This window comes from Labeo rohita, chromosome 23 (assembly GCF_022985175.1).
Source record: "Labeo rohita strain BAU-BD-2019 chromosome 23, IGBB_LRoh.1.0, whole genome shotgun sequence".
In the NCBI taxonomy this organism is placed as follows: Eukaryota; Metazoa; Chordata; class Actinopteri; order Cypriniformes; family Cyprinidae; genus Labeo; species Labeo rohita.
Genome location: NC_066891.1, coordinates 20,349,079 through 20,373,794, shown reverse-complemented (window position 1 = coordinate 20,373,794; position 24,716 = coordinate 20,349,079). Strand labels below are relative to the sequence as shown.

At 35.1% G+C, this 24,716-nt stretch overlaps 1 protein-coding gene across 1 annotated transcript; it reads right to left on the bottom strand.

The window, feature by feature from the left end:
* Positions 1-1,960: 1,960 nt before the first annotated feature.
* dnajc5ab (DnaJ (Hsp40) homolog, subfamily C, member 5ab) lies at positions 1,961-24,627 on the bottom strand. Its single transcript, XM_051096830.1, has 5 exons — positions 24,440-24,627; positions 11,216-11,379; positions 8,776-8,989; positions 8,172-8,343; positions 1,961-5,221 (listed from the first exon to the last, which is right to left on the bottom strand). The coding sequence occupies exons 2-5, from the start codon at positions 11,323-11,325 to the stop codon at positions 5,118-5,120; spliced, it is 600 nt and encodes a 199-aa protein (XP_050952787.1). The 5' UTR covers positions 11,326-11,379; positions 24,440-24,627; the 3' UTR covers positions 1,961-5,117.
* Between the last annotated feature and the right edge of the window lie 89 nt (positions 24,628-24,716).

Sequence of the window (24,716 nt, the reverse complement as noted above, 5' to 3'; positions counted from 1 at the left end):
TTAGGAGACCCAGGAGGACACCACTGCTGACACAAAGGCATAAAAATCAAGACTGGAGTTTGCCAAAACTTATGTGACAAAGCCACAATCCTTCTGGGAGAGCGTACTGTGGACAGAAAGTAGTGCAAAAGTAGAGCTTTTTGGTAAAGGACATCATGGCACTGTTTACAGAAAAAGAAATGAGGCGTACAAAGAAAAGAACACAGTCCCTACAGTCAAACATAGTGGAGGTTCAAAGATGTTTTGGGGTTACTTTGCTGCTTCTGGCACTGGTTGCCTTGACTGTGTGAATGGTGTGATGAAATCTGATAATTACCAAAGAAATTTGGGGTGCAACGTAGTGGCCAGTGTCATAAGGCTTCGTCTCCATCAGAGGTCATGGGTCTTCCAGCAGGACAATGACCTGAACACACTTCAAAAAGCACTCAGAAACGGTTACAAACCAAGCGCTGGAGAGTTCTGAAATGGCCAGCAATGAGTCCAGATCTGAATCCCATAGAACACCTGTGGAGAGATCTCAAAACAGCAGTTGGGAGAAGGCATCCTTCAAACCTGAATGACCTGGAGCAGTTTGAAAAAGATAAATGCTTCAAAATTCCAGTAGAGAGGTGTAAGAAACTCATAGTTACAGGAAGCGATTTATTTCAGTTATTACTTTTTTCCAAAGGGGGTGCTGCCAAATATTAAGTTAAGGGTGCCAATAATTTTGTCAAATTGTTTTAGATTTGACATTTTTTCTGTTTTTTTGTATTGTTCAATGCAAACAAATATCTAAACATGATCTTTACAACTGTTTTCTGAGGTGTTCCATTTTCTGAATGTGCCAAAATTTTTGGCCATGACTATTTAGTGCTTTTTCATTTTTCTAGCTGACTAACAAGTTTATGGTCACCAAATATGATCTTTCTGAGGTAAATGTGACATTATGTTTGCAAACTGTTATACTGATATCTTTGCACTGTTGACCCTGGTGAAAAAACAGCATATGCTGGTAGCTATGTTTTGATGCTGGGATGCTGGTTAGGTATGTTTTGGTGCTGGTTTAAGCTGGTCCTTAGCTGGTTTATGCTGGTCCTTGACCAGCAACATGACCAGCATAAACCGGCATAAACCAGCAAAGGACCAGCTTAAACCAGCACCAAAACATACCTAACCAGCATCCCAGCATCAAAACATAGCTACCCTTCAACTGAGCGACGTATAATCACACTCAATGGGGTCCAAAACAAAACTTTGTTTTTAAAATATTCCTGTAAGTGATTTTTAAAAAGTAATTTATTCTTGTGATAGCAAAGTTTAATTTTCAGCACCATGACTCCAGTCTTCACTATCACATGATCCTTTAGAAATATTTTATTATTCAGTTTTTACTGATCAGAAAACTTTTTATTATCAATGTTAAAAATAGTTGCGCTCCTTAATATTTTTGTTTTTAAGGACTTGATGAACACAAAGCTCAAAAGACCAACACTGATTTGAAACAAATCTTTGGTAACATTATAAATGTTTTTACTGTCACTTTTGATCAATTTAACCCAATTTAAAGCAACATTAGCATTTAATTTTGCAGATCATCATTTCCTTTGCACAAACACACACATAAACACAACTTTTTTTTTTTTAGCTTCCTTCACATTTATTTTACAGCTGTAATTCAGACCAATTATCCATGTTATGTCTCTCTGACACATTATATTCATGCTACAACAATTTCAGCTGATTTATCCAGAACGCACAAAAGAATTCAGCCATTCTGTACAAGAGTCATATTCGTTTACACATATTGAACAATCTAATTTATTAAAAACCATAAGAAAATAATAAATAAAATATTGTTTCTCATCACCACGTTTATACCATTCCCTTCATTTCCAACATGATTCTGTTCAGGTGTTGCATTCACACACAATGCTCCATTCATTCTCTTAGTCTTAAATTAGAAGCAACAGGAAGCCACATGAGTTTTTGTTGTCGTTTATGATCATGAATGAATGAATACAACAAATAAATGGAAAGGAAAACTGTGATAACTGAAACCAATAAACAGATCAGTATCTTTGTTACAGTGGAGCTTGTGTTGAGAAATAATATTTTGCAAATAAAAAGCGTTACACATTGTGAACAGTTCAGTCTTAGAAATGCTTAGAAACATGATCACTAATAATCTGCTTAATGATTTAGACATAAATAAAATACAAAAAACTACGAGACAAACCTACAGACCTATGAAATATTCACAATGTGAGCCTAAACAACTAAAACATACACATTTGGAGTAAATTACACAAGTTTACCATATATCCCGTTTCAAGTGCATGTAAATGAATGTATGCACAAACAGGGACAGCTAATCCATCTTAAAGAAATGACATATTTAAACACAAAACATACAGCAGATGATGGTACACTGATTAAGATCTCAGTTTCAAACAGCACACACACATACACACACACACAGAGAAATTAAGATTCCCTACACTTAAGTCTGTATGTTTATGTTCACTCCTATTAAAAAATAAAAATAAATGAAATAAAAATATGCATGTATTCTAAGAGATAAAGGAAAAGATCTAAAAAGGAGGATGCAATTGTCAGGGCTCCACATTTTTTAAGGATTTTAGTTCATGAGGAGCAATTTAGCCTCTAAAATATTTTGGGACTGAGCAAAGCTAGAAAAAGTATAAAGAATAGACATTTTCAATATTTTTTCAACACTTCCGTGATATTCCCAGTTTTCTGGGAACCCTGAATTGTGTTTATGAGATGATCAAATCAAGTGATAGTCTGAAGGATACAGATCACAGAGTTATGCATATTTTCTGGCATAATAACAGTAAAAATACTGTTAATGCGTATGAACTAATATTATGTTGAACTGATGACATTAAACCATGGCACTAGGGAACAAGATCAAATACTGGGTACAATAAGTTATTTAAATACATTTTCAAAAATGTATCACACTAAAAAGGATGCATCAGTTAACAATTTTGGGTCAGTGTGAAACTACAGACTCAAGTAATGATGTTACTGAACCATACTGGAAGCATACTGTATGTTTTGTGCAGTTGAACCCCTGTACCCACAATCCATATGTGCTTGTATTGAACGCAGCTGTCTGAGAATGGGCTTATGCTTTCTGAAACCACAATCCTGAGGAATGCAAATGCTAATTCTTTACCTTTGCCTCACCAAAGCCTTGGGAATACAGATGGAACTACACCTGTTCAAGATTAAATAACCTGGCACAAAGGTATGTGTTTGTACGTATCTGACAACCCCAAACTCCTGCTCCAGTGATTGATCTCACACACACACACACACACACACTACCACAGTAAAATATGTGGCTGAAATTAAGCACAGCTAATCACTGCATGGTTATATTTGACAGCACATGCCCACCAGATGCCATTAACACGAGAGACAGCTCACATAAACATACACAACATGACACAGCAAAGTGTCCTCAGTGACTACACTACACTGCCCTACTGTTTAGAAAAATAAACATATCAGAATACTCAAAACCATTTCCTGTTGATGTAAAGAAACTATTTGAACCTGAAGGATTACAACTTACATACTGTGATTTCTGCTTAATGAAAATGGCACAGGTCTGTTTGTTAAAAAAAAAAAAAAAAAATGTGGAAATATGAAAACAACCCAGGACAACGTTTATGATGCAATTGTGAGGTTTGTGCTAGTTAGAGCCAATCAAATGCATGGAAAGGTCAATAACTGAGTTTGAAAAGTTCGGGGTCGGTAAGATTTGTTTTGTTTTTATTTTTAATATATTTTAAAATGCAGTTTATTCATGTGATGGAAAAGCTGAATTTTCATGATCATAACTCCAGTCTCCAGTGTCACATGATCCTTCAGAAATTATTTTTACATTTTTTTTTATTATCAGTGTTGAAAACAGTTGTGCTGCTTAGTATTTTTGTGTTTTTAAGGACTTTTGACGAACATGAAGCTCAAAAGAACAGCACTAATTTGAAACAAATCTTTTGTAGCATTATAAATGTCTTTACTGTCACTTCTAATCAATTTAACACATTTTTTCTGGAACAAAAAAAAAAAAAAAAAAAAATTACTGACCCCAAACTTTTGAATGGTACAACTATTAATTAGTGTAACGCCAGCTTCATTAGCCATTGGGGATGCACGATATTGGATTTTTGCCAATATGCTGATATTTTTCAACTCATTTTGGCCGACAGCCAATGTCGATATATTTCCTTTTGTTTGGAAACAACACCAAGTCTCTCCAATGTGAAAATTATAAGCTAATTATTTTTAATTTTGGTTCGTTTTTAACAAGAACTTATTTGTTAGAATTAAATAAACAATAATGAAGTCCTTTTATAATTACAGTAAAGTAAAACTAATGCTAATACCGTTTACTCTATCACACACTGAATGCATCATTCTGTACGTGCATTCTCAAATTGAATGTAGCGATCCAAAATAGTAAAACTAATCATCATTCAGGCAAAACTTTCATCAAGAATGAGCAACACTGCTGACATGATCTAATCGCTAGCACACCCTGAGCACATGTGAGTTATTCCTCTTATCGGCAAGACACAGCGTAATTTTTCATACTGGGTCGTACATTTAAATAATGTACATTTAAAGCCATTATTGGCCGATTCCGATATCGGTCCGTTAATATCATGCATCCCTATTAACCATTATCAAAACTGACTGATAAAAAAAAAAAAAAAAATGACTGATTAAAATTATTTTCATTCATTATTTAGATAAATGCAGTGTGATAACTAGTGCAAATTGCACAACAAGAGCCACAGAACATAGCAGGAAGACTGTATGGACACTGTAAGAAAGTCCTTATATGTGTGTGTGTGTGTGTGTTTGTGTGCGTGTGTTGAATATAACACAGCAGTAAGTTTGGGAATATAGGTTTAAAGGCAAATAAAAAAAAACTCACTTCTTGCCCTGTACAGTGGAGCTTTTCAGGTTTTTCAGTGATACTAACTAACCGCTCATCCTCTTTCCTCTGGATCAGCCATTGCCCACCGTGACCTCTTCTGGCATGGTGGTCCCATGTGTGTGTGTGTATGTGTGTGTGTGTGTGTGAGAGAGAGGGAGGTTTAATAGCTGGCGTCTGTCCGGTAGCTGGTGTGGTGAGAGTCTGCAGTCAGCTGAGTGGTCTCTGTGGCAGAGGACGGCTGCATCACGATGGGGCTGCTGCCATCTGTGGAAACACACACCAGTGTCACGCTGCTTTATAATATGACCGGCTAACAGCTCAAACTGAACCCTGTTGCTAAGCATTACAGGCATGATAGCGAGTGCCAGAAAGTGACTTTAAATACTGAACAGATTTTCACTGGCTAAATAAACAATCTGAAGGCATTTTGACTGTAATACTAAATGACACTGGCAAAAATATCGGTCAGGACTTAATTTTATTTATGGGATTTGATTGAAACCAATGATATTGTTGACCCACCTGCACGGCCTTAGTTATGTCAGCAGAAAAGAAAAGTTTTCAGATACAGATAAAATGATGACATTGTGATGAAAGGTTATGAGACAATCATTATTCCTTTACAATAATATGCACTAAGCTGTGCTATGGACATTTATTAAATACCCATTTAAACAGTTTGATTAATAGTTTTGTTTATAAATGCATTTCCTATTTAAAAATAAGGAGGTAAAAGTACGATATGTTGAAGGTCTTAACATTACAAAACAAACTCAACAGCATTTAGTTTAATACACACCTCCAAACTCAAGAGGACATTAACATGAACATTAAACATTACATAATAAAAGTTCTGTCTGATACGAATAACAGCTAATTATTTTAAAGTAGAAGTCCACTTCCAGAACAAAGATTTCCAGATAATGTACTCACTCCCTTGTCATCCACGATGTTCATGTCTTTCTTTCTTCAGTCGTAAAGAAATTATGTTTTTTGAAACATTTCAGGATTTTTTTCCATATAGTGGACTTCTATGGTGCCCCGAATTTGAACTTCCAAAATGCAGTTTAAATGCAGCTTCAAACGATTCCAAATGCGGTTGTAAATGATCCTAGCCAAGGAAGAAGGGTCTTATCTAGCGAAACGATCGGTTATTTTCATAAAAATAATACACTTTATATACTTTTTAATGTCAAAAGTGCGTCTTGTATCGCACTACCTGAACTGTTTTTTTCCAGTTCATGACAGTTAGGGTATGTTGAGAAACTCCCATCCCATGTTCTCCCACCACTTCAAAATCATTCCTATAATCGCTGCTTTACCTTTTTTGTTAAGGGAGTTTGATCTTCTTTGCATGTTTACTTTGCATAGACTGGGTCGGTACTTCTGCAGCGATGTAGGATGATTTTGAAATGATTTTTTAAGGTTGAGGGAGAAAATACGCTTGGAGTTTTCCGACATACCCTAACTGTCTTGAGTCAGAATACACAGAGTTCAGGGAGAGCAAGGCGAAACAAGCATTTGAGATTAAAAAGTATTTAAATTGTATTTTGTTCAATGATCGTTTCGCTAGATAAGACCCTTCCTCCTTGACTGGAATCATTTACAACCGCATTTGGGATTGTTTGAAACCGCATTTAAACTGCATTTTGGAAGCTCAAACTCGGGGCACCATATCAGTCCATTATATGGAGAAAAATGCAGAAATGTTTCCCTCAAAAAACATAATTTCTTTATGGCTGAAGAAAGAAAGACATCAACATCTTGGATGACAAGTGGGTGAGTACATTATCTGTAAATTTTTTGTTCTGGAAGTGGACTTCTCCTTTAAAGTAATGACCAGAAACCGATAAGTGGCTGATATTAAAATTAATAATAATTAATAACATGTATTACTTAAAAAAAACATCCGAAAAAAACAAAAACAAAACAAACAAACAAAAAAAAAAATTAATAAAATAAAATAAAATAAATACTAGAAACTAAAATCAGTTTTAAATGCTATAATTTTAACATTTTGCTTTCGAAGCAAATGGGAAAGCTAAAATTATATTTATATTTAAATTATTACTACTATAGAAGTTCACCCGACTATGACAACTTCTGCTTCTGATAACACCATGGTATGCTAACTAGGTACTATTTAAAAATAGCATGTAAAATAATAGTATTTTATATTAAAATAAATGTTAGCAAATTTAATCTGTCATTTAAGTACTCATGCACACGGAAAATGTGTAGGATGTATTAATTAAAAAATAAATAAATCATAAACACTAGACAAAAAATAAAATAAAACTCATCACAACATTTTAATATTCATTCATTTTGATTACATTTCAGTTTTACTATAAGTTTTTAAAGCAACTGTAAAGTTGGTTTTTTTTGTCTAAATATTGTTTTTTAATAATTAACATTTAAAAGAAATATACACATTTTTAATGATTTTTTTATTGCAATTTAACATTTATTTAAATTTTAATAAAGTAAAATAAATAATTTGGGTTAAGGTGACTTATTTTGCATTTCCTGCAGAACTACATTCTTTGCTATGTTTGATTATTTATATGACTAAACACTAAAATAACAGTAGAAAAAAACAAAATAAAATAAAATAATAATAAGTGAGTAATCATTAATAATTAATAAAAAAACACATTAAAGGACAGTTCACTCAAAAATGAAAACTCACGTCATTTTGTTATGTCAAGTTGTTACAAACCTGTTTGATTTCCTTTCTTTCTTCTTTTGCTGTTCCCCACTTACTTCCATAGTATGCAAAAAAATACTATGGAATTCACTGGGAACCAAAAACTGTTTGGATACCAACATTCATCAACATATCTTGTACTTCTTTTTTTTTTTTTTTTTTTTTACAGAAGAAACAAATCATACCGTTTGAAACAACCTGAGGGTGACTAAATGATTTTAATTGTTGGGTGAACTATCCCTTTAAGTCAACAAACCATGAATTGCTACTTGCTATTGGTTGTCAGTGGCAGGTGGTAGTAAGAAAACAGGACAGGCTCAATCTAGAAAACATTTTACTGGACTTCTGGAAGTTTATTACACTATGCTTTATAAGTATCTTATGAATGGGATTAAAAAGCTCACAGACATGGACTAACAGCCACAAACCTTCCGTTTTGATTTCATGTCAACATTACCATGTTTATTTGACTGTTGTGGATGAATGTGTGTCAGTGTTTCTCACCTCTCTCATCAGACTGCATCTGAGCTTCTAAGTCTTCAGGAGACACATAGAAATCTGGCTCATCTGATCGAGGAGGATGAGGTTTACACTTCCCACAGCAGCAGTTACAACAGCAGCACAGACAACAGCAGAAATAACAGCCTGTGGCCACTCCGCAGAATATAAACAATGCCTGTCCAGAAGACCAAAAAAAAAAAGGGAATTTAACATAAATAACAGCATGTGCACAAATTTAGTATATGCACTACCATCCAAAAGCTTGGGGTCAGACGTCTCTTATGCTCATCAAGGTTTTTTATTTGTTTGTTTGTTTTTTTAATATATTGTAAAATGCTATTTACTTCTGTGATGTTAAAGCTGAATTTTCAGCATCATTACTCCAATCTTCAGTGTCACATGATCCTTCAGAAATCATTCTAATATGATGATTTGCTGCTCAAGAAATACAGTTTTCCTTTTTGAATATACACACACACACACACACACACACACACACATACATATACTTGTATATTATATATAACTGACTCCAAACTTTTGAATGGTAGTGGTCTAAACTTAGTATATATCTTAATGGTCATGTGTGTGCTAGTGTATGACTAACCTTGGCCCACCAGCTGGACAATACAAAGTATGTGTTAACATTCTCCTCTCCAAACTGTTCTGCCACGTAGAGGCCCAGAGATCCGTATTTGTCATAGATGTTGCGTTTGGTGGGGTCTGACAGAATGGCATGAGCATTGTTGATTTCTTTGAATTTCTCAGCCGCATCTGGATTGTCAGGATTCTTGTCTGGGTGGAACTTCAAAGCAAGTTTTCTGCAATTTAGAAGAGCGGAAATAACTGAACTTCCTGAAGATGAATGCAACCATGACCTTTGCCTGGCATCTTTGCCAATCTCCTTTTAGGTGTGTTAATGTTAAACTATGACTATGTTAAAATAGGCTATAAACTATGACTATGTTAGAAATGTGTTGATGTGATGTTTCCACTAACATTGTAAATCAAGCAAGGTTTTTCCATGGGCGTTTATAACACTATACTTTGTGTTTTATTATCTTGGAATGTGCATGAACTGGTCTCCTCTGACCAACATAAACTCCCAATATTTAGTTCCTTTTTTGGAGAGTCAGAGAAATGCTTGAATGGATTTTTTTCCTTTTGCTATTGGAGCAAAGGGGAATACAAAAATTATATTTGTTGTAGCCATTTGTAAATTTTATGTCTGGCTTCCAGTCTCATCCGTGTCCAGCTATTTTTAGCTGTACAAAACAGCTTGTTTTGCTGCTTGATGTTGCAAAATGGTGCGTCTTACCATGTGACCCTGGATCACAAAACTAGTCATAAGGGTCAATTTTTCGAAATTGAGGTTTATACATCATCAGAAAGCTGAATATATAAGCTTTCCATTGATGTATGGTATAGAACAACATTTGGCCGAGATACAACCATTTCAATATCTGGAATCTGAGGGTGCAAAAAAAAAAAAAAAAAAAAAAAAAAAAAAAAATTCAAAATATTGAGAAAATCACCTTTAAAGTTGTCCAAATGATGTTCTTAGCAATGCATATTTCTAATCAAAAATTAAGTTTTTATATATTTACAGTAGGAATTTTACAAAATATCTTCATGGCACATGATCTCTACTTAATTTCCTAATGATTTTTGGCATAAAAGAAAAATCAGTCATTTTGACTCATAAAATGTATTTTTGGCTATTGCTACAAATATACCCCAGCGACTTAAGACTGATTTTGTGGTCCAGGGTCACGTATTATTTTAATGTATTATCTTAATTATGAGCTCACTGGTTTGTAGAGCAAACATTTTTAGCATGTACTGCACATTGTTGTTGTTCTTTTTGTTATTTCCCTATAGGGAATAATGAACCGGAAATCTCGCCCATAGGCTTACTTCTGTGTTAAGGAACAAAATGCATAGAAGTAGGGCTGCACGATTATGACAAAAATCACAATTGTCGATTATTCCTTTGAAACTGTAATTGTGATCTTAAGAAAGCAAAATATTGTAAGTGGAATTTTTCTTTTTTTTTGTGCCTTTTAACGATTACATAATTGTGGCATCTGTAATTGTAATCATGATTAGAAATTCAATTAATTGTGCAGCCCTACATAGAATTTCACCTGATTATGACAACTTCCCCTTCTGATAACTAAATGGTATGCTAACTAGCTGCTATTATTTAAAAATAACATGTAAAATACTATTTATGACCCTGGACCACAAAACCAGTCATAAGTAGCATGGATATATTTGTAGCAAAAGCCAACAATACATTGTATGGGTCAAAATTATTGATTTTATGCCAAAAATTTATTAAGATATTAAGAAAAGATCATGTTCAATTAAGATATTTTGTAAACTTCCTACTGTAAATATATCAAAACTTAATTTTTGATTAGTGATATGCATTGCCAAGAACTTCATCTGGACAATTTTAACTGCGATTTTCTCAATATTTTGATTTTTTTGCACCCTTAGATTTTTAAATAGTTGTATCTCAGCCAAATATTCTCCTATTCTAACAAACCATGCATCAATGGAAAGCTTATTTATACATAAAATAAAAATTATAACTGATTTTGTGGTCCAGGGTCACATTTTAGAAAAGTATTATATTAAAATAAATGTTAGCAAACGTAATCGGTAATGTGAGTAGAAAAGGGAAGAGGAAGTGAGGAAAAAGTTCTCTGTCACCCTCTAGTGAATTTAATTGGAAACGCAAATGCATAGTTCATCCAAAAATGTCATTTACTCAACCTCACTTTCCAAACCTGTATGACTTTGTTTCTTATGTGGCAACGCATACAGGTTTGGAATGACACAAGGCAGTGTAAATGACAGAATTTTCATTTTTGGGTGAACTATCCCTTTAAGACACTGAAATTTTTGTTTCTTCGCATAATCATTTATGAATTAAATTACAAAAAGAAAAAAATAAAAGGAAAGGATCCCCACCCCAAAAAAATTCTGTGCAATGGCAATGTTGGAACAATATTCCTATGTCTGTCAGTGCGTCTCACCTGTAGGATTTCTTTATGTCTTCTGGTGGTGTGTTCTTATCAACTCCCAGGACCACGTATAGTGATTCCCCCGCCGTGGAGAGTGAACGCTGTCTCTGCTGCTCCGCCATTACTCGCACACACGTGCACACACACTCCCCTCACACCACAACCACCTTCTCTGTCTGAAAGAAAAAGCAGAGAAACATGTTTAATGTGCTATATATACTCCTGCATCTGCTTTTATTCTAGCACTGCTTTTCTGTCTTTGTCTTTTTCACAAAGCAGCATAACATACAGAAAATTAAAGCATACATGTGCAAAATAAAACTTGAGGTGATTTTATCATTATATAATAGCATTTCTGAGACTCTAAAACCCATTATCCATACCCTTCAGTGCAGAAAAAAAAAAAACAGAGTACCACCATTATTACATCAGTGAGAGTCATAGGTTCATAATTTCCCCCAATTGTCCCTGTTCTAAGTCAGTGCATTAACAGTGTGTACACTCATACTGAGGTCTGCAGAGGATCCACACAGCTGAAAGAAGTCATGTGACTCCTAGCATTCAGGGAGGAGCTGGAGAGGAAGGGAGAGATGCTGCTTTCCTTCTGAGTATGGCGTTCTTTACTGTATCTATCCCTTGCATTAACACTTCTAACACGTTTTCTCACCGACATACCCTTAACTCAGAAGCTCAGGGCTTGTCAAGAACATTTCCCACTTGTAATTATGGTTTTGTGGTAGCATTCACGTGCATTTAACTCATAAATCAACATGATCTGAATCTGATTCAAGTAGCAAAAAGAACAATGTTGAGCTTTTTCAAAATCGCAAGCTTAAATTGGATTAATCAACAATTTTAAGCTAGATAAAGAAAATTAAGACTACATAATTTGCAAAAAGATTTTTTGCAGTGTGGCATTAATTTCAGGACAATTAAACATGTTTTCCCCTCATTAAAAATGTATTAAGCTTACTTTATGCAGAGAGATAAACTGGCTCAGCCAGAGTATTACAGTAGCTACATGATTATATGTTGTCAGGTATGTGTACAAGTGAAAACATGCAGAAAGAGAGAGGAAGTCAATGTCTTCCACACAGGGAGGATCAGGAGTTACATCCTCCAGTATGAATCAAAGACAATTAACCCATTAACCCAGAGTAATTCAGGTTAAGACAAACCCACCCAAAATGGCTGCTAGGAGAGGAAACATTTCACTGTCACAACACAACAGACCAATAAAATAACCAATAATTTGCAAACACTTGTTACAACTCTTTAAGTGAGTACAAACACAGCTTTTCCTCATCCGAGGAGCTTTCTGTGCTGTGCAGTTTCGCCTTCTCTCCAGGCTAATCGTGCAGCTTGTCAGTGAGTATTAGCAGATTAGTATTAGCGGAGCATCTGAATAAGTGAAGGGTTATTTCTGTCCCTTCTCAAACCGGTGTGCTTCTTCAACTGGGACACTCCCATAATTCCTCCAGGTGTGGTTCACTAATAGAGTATGTTTGAGTAATTTTGCTTGTCCTCTGAATGAATGTCTGAACATTATTGACATTTCCTCAGAGTAGTCTTTGATGATACGTGTCAAAACAAATTGCAATACACAACATGCTCAAATGCTTCTAACAGTATTTACTATTGCTCATACTTAGGATTTTCAAATCCCATATTATTCTTAATAATTATAATTATCATGTAATTAAATAAACTTATTTGCGCCACAAACATGATACCTCAAATCCTGTGGCTTAATGAGAGCTATTACGTTTTTAGCCAATTACAAATTAAAAGGTAAGCTCACCCAAGAATGAAAATTGTGTCATTAATTACTCACCCTAATGTCGTTCCAAACCTCTAAGACCTTTGTTCGTCTTCGGAGCACAAATTAAGATATTTTTGATGAAATCCGAGAGCTTTCTGACCCTTACGATCGATTCACTGATGCCACATTGACTACTTTATCAAAAGCTTTTTGCTTTGGCAATAGATTCTCTTAGTAAAATGCAAAAAAAAAAAAAAGTATTAGACTATTTGATCTAGATTAGATTTTTGGTGTATAAGACTGTTACATTCACCAAAAATACAGTAAAAAAAAAAAAGTAACACTGTGAAATAATACCATTTAAAATAAATTTCTTTTTTAATTTTTTAAAATCCAATTTATTTCTATGATGTAATGCTGAGCGCTCAGCATCATTACTCCAGTCTTCAGTGTCACATGATCCTTCAGAAATCATTCTAATATGCTCATTTGCTGCTGAAGAAACATTTATCAACATTATGTTGAAAACAATTATGCTGCTTAATATTTTTGCTAAAACCCTGTTATATTTTTGTTAGGATTCATTGATGAATACAAAGACAGCATTTATTTTAAACAGAAATCTTTTAGAATGCCTTTCCTGCCACTTTTGATCAATTTAATGCATCCTTGCTACATAATTCTTAAAAAAAAAAAAAAAGAATAATTCTAGCATCATTGGGTACCTCAAAGCCTCTTTAGACTTTGGACCTAGCAACCCTCCAAACCACATTGCAATGTGCTAAAAACTACTCAAAACATTGTAGCAACCACATATCAACGCCCCGGCAACCTCCCACAACACCATAGCGTCATGACAGCAGAGAAACACCACCTACATTTACTGCAGCAAACGAAAAATCTATGTTATATCTAATTTATATTTTTACTATAATGTTTTGTTTTAAATAATGTGTCAGCAATAAGTGTGTGTCTAGGTTGCTAGCAGACGGACTTCCTGCTTCAGTGGTTCATTAAATGTGATTACTAATAACGTTTTCATCAGGAGCAGGGCTCTGCAATGCAGCCTTACACTAAAACACAACATCCATCTCTCTTCCTCTCTCGCACACTCCCTCCCCCCTCCTGTCTCTGCACCACCATATGGTCTGACTAAATCTTTAGTGGCCATCTCAGCCTGACGGCTGCCAAAGTCTCCACAGCTTAATGAACATGAGTGTCCGGGTCTTTCCTGTATAGGTTTAACCATCATATCAAGTTCTCTGGTCCCTCTGTTTGTGTTCTAACATCCTCCCACGTCACTCTGTTTGCATCCTCTTTTCTCTGTCTATCCGAGCAGGTGAAATGATGTGGCTTGTATTATGTGCTGCTGGTTTTAAAAGGTCTGTTTGTAAAGGGATGGAATAGCAGGAGTGAGCGGGGCATGTTTGATGAGAGTCTGTTCACAATGAACATATACACACATACAGCAATAGTGTGGACGTACTGAAAACCAATTATTATTGTCAACCAAAACTTAAAACTAAAATTAAAACCATAAAAAAAAATAATTACTAGAAATAAAACAACAATTAACAAATGAAATATAACATAAATAGGGGTCGACTAATTGTCGGCCTGGCAGATTATCGTTGCTGATATTAAGCATTTTTATGGTTATTGGTATAAGTACAGATAATTTTCTCACCCCCTTGTCATCCAAGATGTGCATGTATTTTTTCTTCAGTTGATAGGAAATTGTTTTTTAAAGAAAACATTTCAGAAATTATCTCCATATAGTGGACTTCTATGGTGCCCGTTAGTTTGAACTTCCGAAATACAGTTTAAATGCAGCTACAAATGGCACTAAATGATCCCACCCAAGGAAGAAGGGTCTTATCTAGTGAAACAATGGGTTATTTTCTAAACAAATTGACAATTTATATACTTTTTAACCGCAAATGCACTTCTTGTCTTGGTGATGCAAAAACTGTGTAATCCGGGTCAATACAATATGTTGAAAAACTCTCTTGTTTTCTTCCCCAACCTCGAAATCGTCCTACATCGCTGCAGAAGTACTGGCCTAGTGTTTACAAAGTGTACATGCAAAGAAGCCCTTTACAAAAAAAAACAAAAAACAAAAAAACAGTAAAACTGCGATACAGGACGATTTTGAAGCCGGAGAAGAAAATGAGATGGCTTTTTCGACCTACCTGTATTGACCTGGATTACACAGAGTTTGCATGTGCATTGCAGAGACGAGACAAGAATAGCATTTGAGGTTAAAAAGTATAAAAATTGTCAATTTGTTTAGAAAATGACAGATTGTTTCGCTAGATAAGACCCTTCTTCCTCGGCTGGGATCATTCAGAGCCATTTGAAGCTGCATTTAAACTGCATGTTGGAAGTTCAATCTCAGGGGCACCATTGAAGTCCACTATATGGAGAGAAATCCTGAAATGTATTCCTCAAAAAACATAATTTCTTTACGACTTAAAAAAGAAAGACAAACATCTTGAATGACAAGGGGGTGAGTAAATTATATGTAAATTTTGTTCTGGAAGTGAACTTCTCTTTAAAATGCATTTAATGAAAATTTTTGTCAGAGCCCTTGTTATTTTTAATTTTGACATTAATTTATATGTTTACACCAGACATATATTTATCGGTTCAAAATATTGGTTATCAGCCTACTTGACTGCTATAATGTGGTATGCACTTAAACTTATTTTATTTCAGCTGGTTGCAATATTTCTCATTTTCATTTTGTTTAAATGAAAAAAATAATTTGAAAAACAGAAAATTTTCAAATTTTTACTTAATTGTAAAATTCTATCAAATTGAACTGAATAATCGATTAAGTATTTTAATTGAATAATTGATTAAGGATTGTACATTGATTCAATTAAAATACATAAGGATTATTCAGTTCAATTTGATGGAATATTACTATTAATTAAATTGCATTAAATCTTTATTTATGCAACCCCCCTCGAGAGTAGAGGCAATTAAAAGGATCTGAAGCACCTATCAAAACAACATAAGGGGCAAACAGGTGGTGCTCAAAAGCCAGAGGGATGGGCACAAAAGATCTCAAAAAACAAAAACAGAGACCAAACAGATGAGGAGTAGATGTGATGAATGAATAGCTGAGATCACTAAGCGACATTTTTATGAAAAGTCACATGGTCTTGTGTTGTTAATGAAAACTTTCTTGCTATTTTTCTAATATCAGACATGAAGAAACCAAGATCCACAACTTTTTACAAGAATACCACGATAATGCTCATGGAACTTGATATTCTATTATTCAAGTCTCTTGACGTAAACACACTCATTAGTGTTCATAATTTCATGTCATTGTTGCCTTCTGTCATTGTTCTGCTTTCTGTCAGTCTACTAAATCTAAATACAGGACTATAAAACAGTGAAATTATCATTTTCTGCTTCATTATATCATAATTTATGGCCAATCACTGCAAAATGGCATGATCAACCTGTCTGAACCAAAGAAAAGGAAAAATATCTATAAAAGTGCTATCAGGACAAATAACAGTGTCTTAGTTTCTGGTAAACAAGACATCAGTTGCACTTTGCATATTATATCCGTGAAAGGAAACTTTGTGACATGATGTGGTTTTAGTACCAGAACCTGGGAAGACTGAGAGAGGTATGTTTTAAAATATCAGTAGCAAACAGTATTCTTGCAGACACCTCACTAACCCACTAACTTTTTGAGCAATGTTGCCAAACGGTGTTGCTTGGGCACTTTCCCTTACAGAATAGGCAACAAATGTCTATCTGCACACTTTAGATCGGTTGTGAGCACTGTGTCTCACCTGGTTGCCCGTTGACGGCAACACTGCCTAGCAACATTGCTCAAAAAGTTGCTCGTGTATCATCAGCCTGAGACATGGAGTCTGCAATGGTCACAGAAACAATAGAACAGTTGTTAAAACAGATCTGCCAGTCAAGTTACTTTGATTTCTACTGTGAATATCACATGTGCTCATAACAAATTTAGTTATGACAGGAATGGCACATCATCAAAATATATCTGGAGACTTAAAGCAGTAGTTCACTTCCAGAACAAAAATTTACAGATAATGTACTCACCCCATTGTCATCCAAGATGTTCATGCCTTTCTTTCTTCAGTCGCAAAGAAATTATGTTTTTTGAGGAAAACATTTCTAAAATTATCTGCATTCAGTGGACTTCTATGGTGTCTGCGAGCTTGAACGTCCAAAATGCAGTTTAAACGCAGCTTCAAAGAGCTCCAAACGAGCTGAGGAATAAGCATCTTATCGAGCGAAACAACTGGTCATTTTCCTCTCCAACTTAAAATCGTCCTACATCGCTGTTTTACTTTTCTTTGTAAAGAGCGTTTGACCTTCTTTGCATGTTTACTTTGTAAACACTGGGTCGGTACTCCTTCCGCAACAATTTTAAAGTTGGAGGAGAAAATGAGATGGGAGTTTTGGGAGCCTAACTGTATTGACCCGAATTACATATACGCATGCACATGGCAGAGCTAGACAAGACAAACATTTGAGGTAGACATTTTTATATTTTTTGAGAAAATGACAATCATTTCACTAGATAAGACCTTTATACCTCAGTTGGGATCATTTAGAGCCCTTTGAAGCCACATTTACACTGCTTTTTGAAAGTTCAAACTCGGGGCACCATAGCAGTCCACTATATGGAGAAAAATCCTAAAATGTTTTCCTCAAAATACATAATTTCTTTATGACTGATGAAAGAACGGCATGAACATCTTGGATGACAACAGGGTGAGTACATTATCTGTAAATGTTTGTTCTGGAAGTGAACTAATCCTTTAAGACGTAAATAAATAAATAAATAAATAAAAACACTGAAATTGGAAGATGGGCTGATAATGTCAAACAGAAGAGTGTCAGTCAGTGACAAAGAGTGTAAATACGGAGTAAAAACCCACCACAGTACTGTTTAAGATTTGTCATTATTTACTCCCCCTGAGAAGCTGTGGAGACAAACATTTTCAGGGACTTAAATTTCATGCTATTTTGTACTTATTTTTCAGAAGACTTGAGATACAGTGCACAAGCTGTATGCACCCTTTTTGATAGTTTATGGTGTTTTTTTGGTTTGTTTGTCCTCTATACAGCTATGTATGGAAAAATCAATATTTAGATTATTTAATGTGCATTTAATTTTTTCCAAAAAGTCATGAGGGTGTGTAAAATATGACAGAATTTAAATTTTTTGACAACTTTCAAGGAGAAGTCCACTTCCAAAACAAAAATTCACATATAATGTACTCACCCCCTTGTCATGCAAGATGTTCATGCCTTTCTTTCTTCAGTCTTAAATAAAAAATGTTTTTTTGAGGAAAACATTCCTCAAAAGAAGGGTCTTATCTAGCGTAATGATCGGTTATTTTAATAAAAAATAATACAATTTATATTATATTTTTACAATTTATATTTTTAATGTCAAACGCTCGTCTTGTCTTATTCTGCCTGGACTGTTTTTGTGCCGGTTCATGACAGTTAGGGTACGTTGAAAAACTCCCATCTTATGTTCTCCCTCAACTTCAAAATAGTCCTATGTCGCAGTTTTACCTTTTTTGTTAAGGGTGTTTGATCTTCTTTGCATGTTTACTTTGCAAAGACTGGGTCTGTACTTCTGCAGTGATGTAGGATGATTTTGAAATGATTTTTGAAGTTGAGGGAGAAAATACGAATGGAGTTTTTCGACATACCCTAACTGTCTTAAAGGCAGAATACACAGGGGAGTTCAGGGAGAGAAAGGCAAGACGAGCGTTTAAGATTAAAAAGTATTTAAATAGTTTTTTTTTTTAATGAAAATAACTAATTATCGTTTCACTAGATAAGACCCCTCTTTCTCGGCTGAGATCGTTTACAACCGCATCTGGGATCGTTTGAAGCCGCATTTAAATTGCATTTTGGAAGCTCAAACTCGGGGCACTATATCAGTCCATTATATGGAGAAAAATACTAAAATGTTTTCCTCGAAAAACATAATTTCTTTCAACTGAAGAAAGAAAGACATGAACATCTTGAATGACAAGGGGGTGAGTACATTATATGTGAATTGTTGTTTTGGAAGTGGACCAAACTAGGGTTTGTGAGTTGATAAACTAATAATTAATCATAAAAATATAAACTTTCAATTTAAAAAAAAAAAAAATCTATATTTTAGTTGTTTACCTGCATGTTATGTCACCATTAACCAACATCAGAAAACCACAAACATGCAAATTCCTCTGTTAAAATATTGAACTATTAATTTAAAATCTCAGGGGGTTCTTCAAGTGAATAATTTAGAACAATAGGGCTCATCTGACAAAAAAAGTTTGGAAATCCCTGTTTTGAGAAAAGGCGACTGAGTGTGTTTCTTCCTGTGACAGCTTACAGTGACCTACATTAAATATGTGTGCAATGTGAGCGGTGAGTTTCAGGTCATTTTCATGTACATCTCTGTTGGTCTACTCTTCCTCTTACCTCACTGGGTTATCACTCCAATATAATATTTATCAAAACTGAATCATTTCAAAATATGAAACATTACTTAATGCACATTTATATCAAGTGGGGTGCATTCAAAATGGTTAATGTGTTATATTCTACCATAGCCAGATTGAAACAACCCATGTACGAGGATTAAAACAATCTCTTGACCATGCAGTAAGAATTACTTCTTGAAGGGGACATGAACTGAGAAATCAAAATTCCCTTGATCCTCTGAGATATAAGAGGTTACTGTACTATAACAACATCCTGTAAGTTTCACAACTCAAAACTTTCTTGTTAATCTAAAAGCAGCTTTTATTGAAGCCAATCTGCCAAAACGGCAGGTTGTGGAATGTGCCACTTTATGACGTAACAGTGTGACTAAACACTGCCTCCACAGAAGCAGATCAATGTCTGCTTCTACATCACCGCCTGTTTAGCCCCATCCATGATCATGATTTATCGTTTGATTTCTGGATAGACTGCATGCGCGATGCAGTCTATCCAGAAATCAAACGATAAATCATGACTCTGAAGATGCTGTGCAGTGAAAAGCTGTGAAATGATCCCAACATTAGGAAAGTGTGGATGAACTTCATTTTTAATGAAGAGCCAGTAAGAATGTTATTAAGATCTTGGTCCTTTGTTCACTTAATTTTAACCACAGATTAGATTTTAAGGCACACTTTAATGCAGGACTTTCAAAAAGACTGAAACTAAAGGACGATGCCATGCCGACTATATACAAGTGTGAGTAACTGTTTTTATTACGTGGTCACTATTGCTCTGTCTGTTATTACAGATTGTTTGATGTGTAATGAGTATTTATGCATTTTTAACCTAAATCATAGCAGTGTCCTTCTATAAAGGATGTGGGCTGTCAAACATACACAATTGTTAGCCAATCATAGCAGTGGAGGTGTACTTACGAGTCTATAATCCACCACGCCTGTTCAAACAGAGCGTTCTAATGGGAAGGGTAAAAACAGGAGTAAAAATAGCCTGTTACTTCTAAATTATGATGGTTTTTGATGTGAAAATCTTGATAACATTATAAGCGGACCTCAGAGAACAGTATTCGTAAACTTTATTACGATCATTTAAAGAGCAGTTACATAAGGGTTGTATCAATCCAGTGTGACCATGTCATGTGACATTTGAGTCAAAGAGTGTCTAATAAACTAGTGAAGTCTCATTCTGGCAATTAAACACATGGAACTGTCAGTGCGTCTGTGTTAAATATAGTGTGACGCTGCACTGCCCCCATATATCAGGTTGAGTAAGAATTGTGAGAGATTGCTGTGTGGTGGTTCCCCAACAAAGATCTCCTCAGTCAGGGCAACCAACACAGAGCCGTATCTCACAAAATAGTAAGAAGTCACAAAGACAGCCAAATTAGCAGTATCAAAAAAGGATTTTTACTTGTATTTAACTAGAGTCTATCTCATATAACAAAATGTTTCTTGAGAGTAAAAGTACGGTCTTCATCAATCATTAAAGGGATAGTTCACCCAAAAATGAAAAGTCTGTCATTAATTACTCACCCTCTTGTTATTCCAAACCAGTTAAGACCTTTGTTCATCTTTGGAACATAAATTAAGATATTTTTGCTGAAATCCGAGAGCTTTCTGACCTCTGTCATTGTACTGTTGTAAACGTGTTGAAGACTGACACGGAAGAGAAAAATGATTGAATAAAGTCACTAAAAAAGTATTTTAACAATGTCCTTACTACCTTTATGGGCCTGGTGTAGTAGTTGCGTTGTTTTGTATGTAGGGTCAGAAAGCTCTCGGATTTCATCAAAAATATCTTGATTTGTGCTGAAGATGAACTAAGTTGTTATGGGTTTGGAATGACATGAGAGAGATTAAGTAATGACAGAATTTTTATTTTTGGTGAACCATCCTTTTAACTTTTGATTCTTGCTTTCTGTTTTATCCAGGTACTGTTGTATATCAAGTACGGGCGGCCCAAACAAAGTCACAGAAATAAACTGCAAAATACAGTCAAAATGTCCTTCGTGTTAGTATGCTTGGATGACTTGATTCATACAGACGAATGGGTGTAACTGACTGAAACAGACAGACTAATAACTCAACAGATGAGTAAACAACTAACATGTCAGACATCATCAGTGGTTTGTCACATCCAAATCTATTTCTGTGCCTGTGACCTTCATTACAACAGCAGTGTTTACCAAAGATGTTAAAAGTAATTGTCTAAAAGAACAGTGAATATTAAAATAATAACCAAATAACGCTGTAATATTAAAATATATACGCTACAGTTCAAAAGGTCAGCAAGTTAAAAAAAAAAAAAAAAAAACATTCAAGGATGGATTGATCAAAAGTGACTAAATACATTTATGTTACAAAATATTTCTATTTCAAGTAAATGCTGTTCTTTTGAACAATCAATTCAAAGAATTCTAAAAAATGTATCTCATTTCCCACAAAAAAAGCAGAACACTTGTTTTCAACATTGATGATCTTAATAATAAATGCTTCTTGAAGATGAAAATAGCATTTTAGAATAACATGGATCATGAAAGACCATGTGACCCTGACGACAGGATTAATAAATTACATCCTAAAATATATTTTATATATTAATCTTCCCCACCTCAAACTTTTGAATGGTAGTGTGCAATTTTTTGACAGTACTATTCTGATTATTTCTGAAGTAATGTTAGGCAAAGAGGGGATTTTTCCTTCTCATTTTGTAAGTCCATCACATGCTACTGTTCTAACTGCAGAAAAATAAAGTCTCTATACGACCCCCTGTCATAGACAACACAGAGCTAGTTAGGCTGTGTTTACTGGAATACTGACTAAACAAAAACCTTAACGAATTCTGGCACAACTTCCAAAGAAAGTGGAGTTAATTAGCTAATGGGTGCTTTCAGCAGATTTTCTGAATGAGATGGACTCAAGAGTTATGCAGCAATTTAGAAAAGTGTAGGAATGAAATACATGCTAAAGATGAAAATGAAGGAAAACTGGTAGCAGATACTCAAACAACTAGAAAAAACACAGCAAGCAAGACAATAAATTAAACGCTGAGGGGTAAAAGGAGAAGTCCACTTCCAGAACAAAAATATACAGATAATGTACTCACCCCCTTGTCATTCAAGATGTTTATATCTTTCTTTCTTCAGTCGTGAAGAAATTATGTTTTTTGAGTAAAACATTTCAGCATTTTTCTCCATATAGTGGACTTCTATGGTGCCCCGAGTTTGAACTTTCAAAATGCAGTTTAAATGCGGCTTCAAACGATCCCAAATGTGGTTGTAAACGATCCCAGCCGAGGAAGAAGGGTCTTATCTAGCGAAACGAAAATGCTGAAATGTTTTCATCAAAAATATAATTTCTTTACGACTGAAGAAAGAAAGACATCAACTTCAAAATCACCCTATATCGCTGTTTCACCTTTTTTTGTTAAGGGTGTTTGATCTTCTTTGCATGTTCACTTTGCAAAGACTGGGTCGGTACTTCTGCAGCGATGTAGGATGATTTTGAAATGATTTTTAAGTTCAGGGAGAAAATACGATTGGAGTTTTTAGACATACTGTACCTTCTCTTGAACCAGAATACACAGAGTTCAGGCAGAGCAAGACGAGATGAGCATTTGAGATTAAAAAGCATTTCAATTGTATTATTTGTACGAAAATAACTGATCGTTTCGTTAGATAAGACCCTTCTTCCTCGGCTGGGATCATTTACAAGCACATTTGGGATCGTTTGAAGCCGCATTTAAACTGCATTTTGGAAGTTCAAACTCAGGGCACCATAGCAGTCCATTCCTAAAAAAAAAATCCTAAAATGTTTCCTCAAAATACATAATTTCTTTATGACTGAAGAAAGAAAGATATAAAACATCTTGGATGACAAGGGGGTGAGTACATTATCTTTGTTCTGGAAGTGGACTTCTTTAATTCACCAAAAAATACAAATTTTGTCATTATTTACTCGTCCTCATGTTCCAAACCTGTATGACTTTTTTCTGTGGTATTTAAAAGAAAATGCACTGAAGATTGTTGGTAACAAAACAGTTTTGGTTACACATTGAGTTCCATTGTAAAAAAAACAAAAAAAAAAAAACATATAGAGTTCTGCAATAGGAGAAAAGTGAAAGTAGTGAGGTGGTTTATAGGTCATGAGTCACAATGCAGAACCCATGTGACCACACAACACATATACTGCATGAAATTAGCCATGGAAAAGCATATAGTACATATAATCTAACAGGCTTTTCGAGCTATGATGACTTACCAGATATGGGTAGATAATTACAACTCAAACACTTGATAGCAATACAGTGTAAAAGACCTATCACTTCTCTATCTGTCAGTCTGACAACTGGCAGTATGAGGATTAGCAAGCAGACAATCGTTTGAGATGCAAATCTAACAAATAACCGCAAATACTGCTGACAGCCTGCTGGGAAGAGTTTCAATACTGATGGAGGCCAAACGATACAGTGTTGACTGACGGGTTGGAGATTTAGAGCCTTTAATCTCCCTGTTCTGCGCTCAGAATCCATATTGGTTTGCTTGTCAACGTTATAGTCAACCAAAATATAAAGATTATCATCAGTTACATGATTAAAATCTGTCCACTTCCGAAACACAAACAGAGATGCAGAATGTCGGACACAGTCAACGTTCACTTTAAATGTACTGAAAATAAGATACAGTTAACGGTGACTGAATCAGTCAGTCTTTAACATTTTATTTTATGGTCCAGGAAGAAGTCAGTCATGCGGGTAATTAAACCACATGAGGGTGGGAAAATTATGACACACTTTTTAACTAATGGTGAACTATCCCTTTAATGCTGCTTCACCGGTCAGCACCGGGTTGCGTTAAGCTTTCTCGCTCAAAAACCTACTACAACAGTACTAATCCACGAGCAAGGGCAGCATGCATGTGTAGCAGGATTTAGGCGCGCAGATAGGATTTTCCTCTCATTTCTTACCGTCTAGGAGAGAAACGAAGGTGGAAGTACAGTTCGTCAGTTCTTCGTAAATTATTTTCTATATCTATAAACGGCCTTCAAACAGGGGTAAATCAACCTGCGGTCCTCAGACGCGGCGTCCTAGTCTTATGATCGTGAATAGCGTCTCCGCTCAATGGGAGTCGTGCGCTGACGTCACGGCCGGGCTAGAAAGGAATATGGGCGGAAACGAAAGAGGGGAGCCGGTTCCATGAGGAACATGAGGAAATGACCAAATAAAAGGGACAAATTCTGAATG

What these genes read in the sequence shown, in the direction of transcription:
- dnajc5ab (XM_051096830.1), bottom strand. Translation starts at nt 11,325, where the DNA reads ATGGCGGAGCAGCAGAGACAGCGTTCACTCTCCACGGCGGGGGAATCA. An exon ending in GACATAAAGAAATCCTACAG is followed by an intron (nt 8,990 to 11,215) that starts GTGAGACGCACT and finishes TCTAAATTGCAG; the next exon opens with AAAACTTGCTTTGAAGTTCC. An exon ending in GATGCAGTCTGATGAGAGAG is followed by an intron (nt 5,222 to 8,171) that starts GTGAGAAACACT and finishes GTGTTTCCACAG; the next exon opens with ATGGCAGCAGCCCCATCGTG.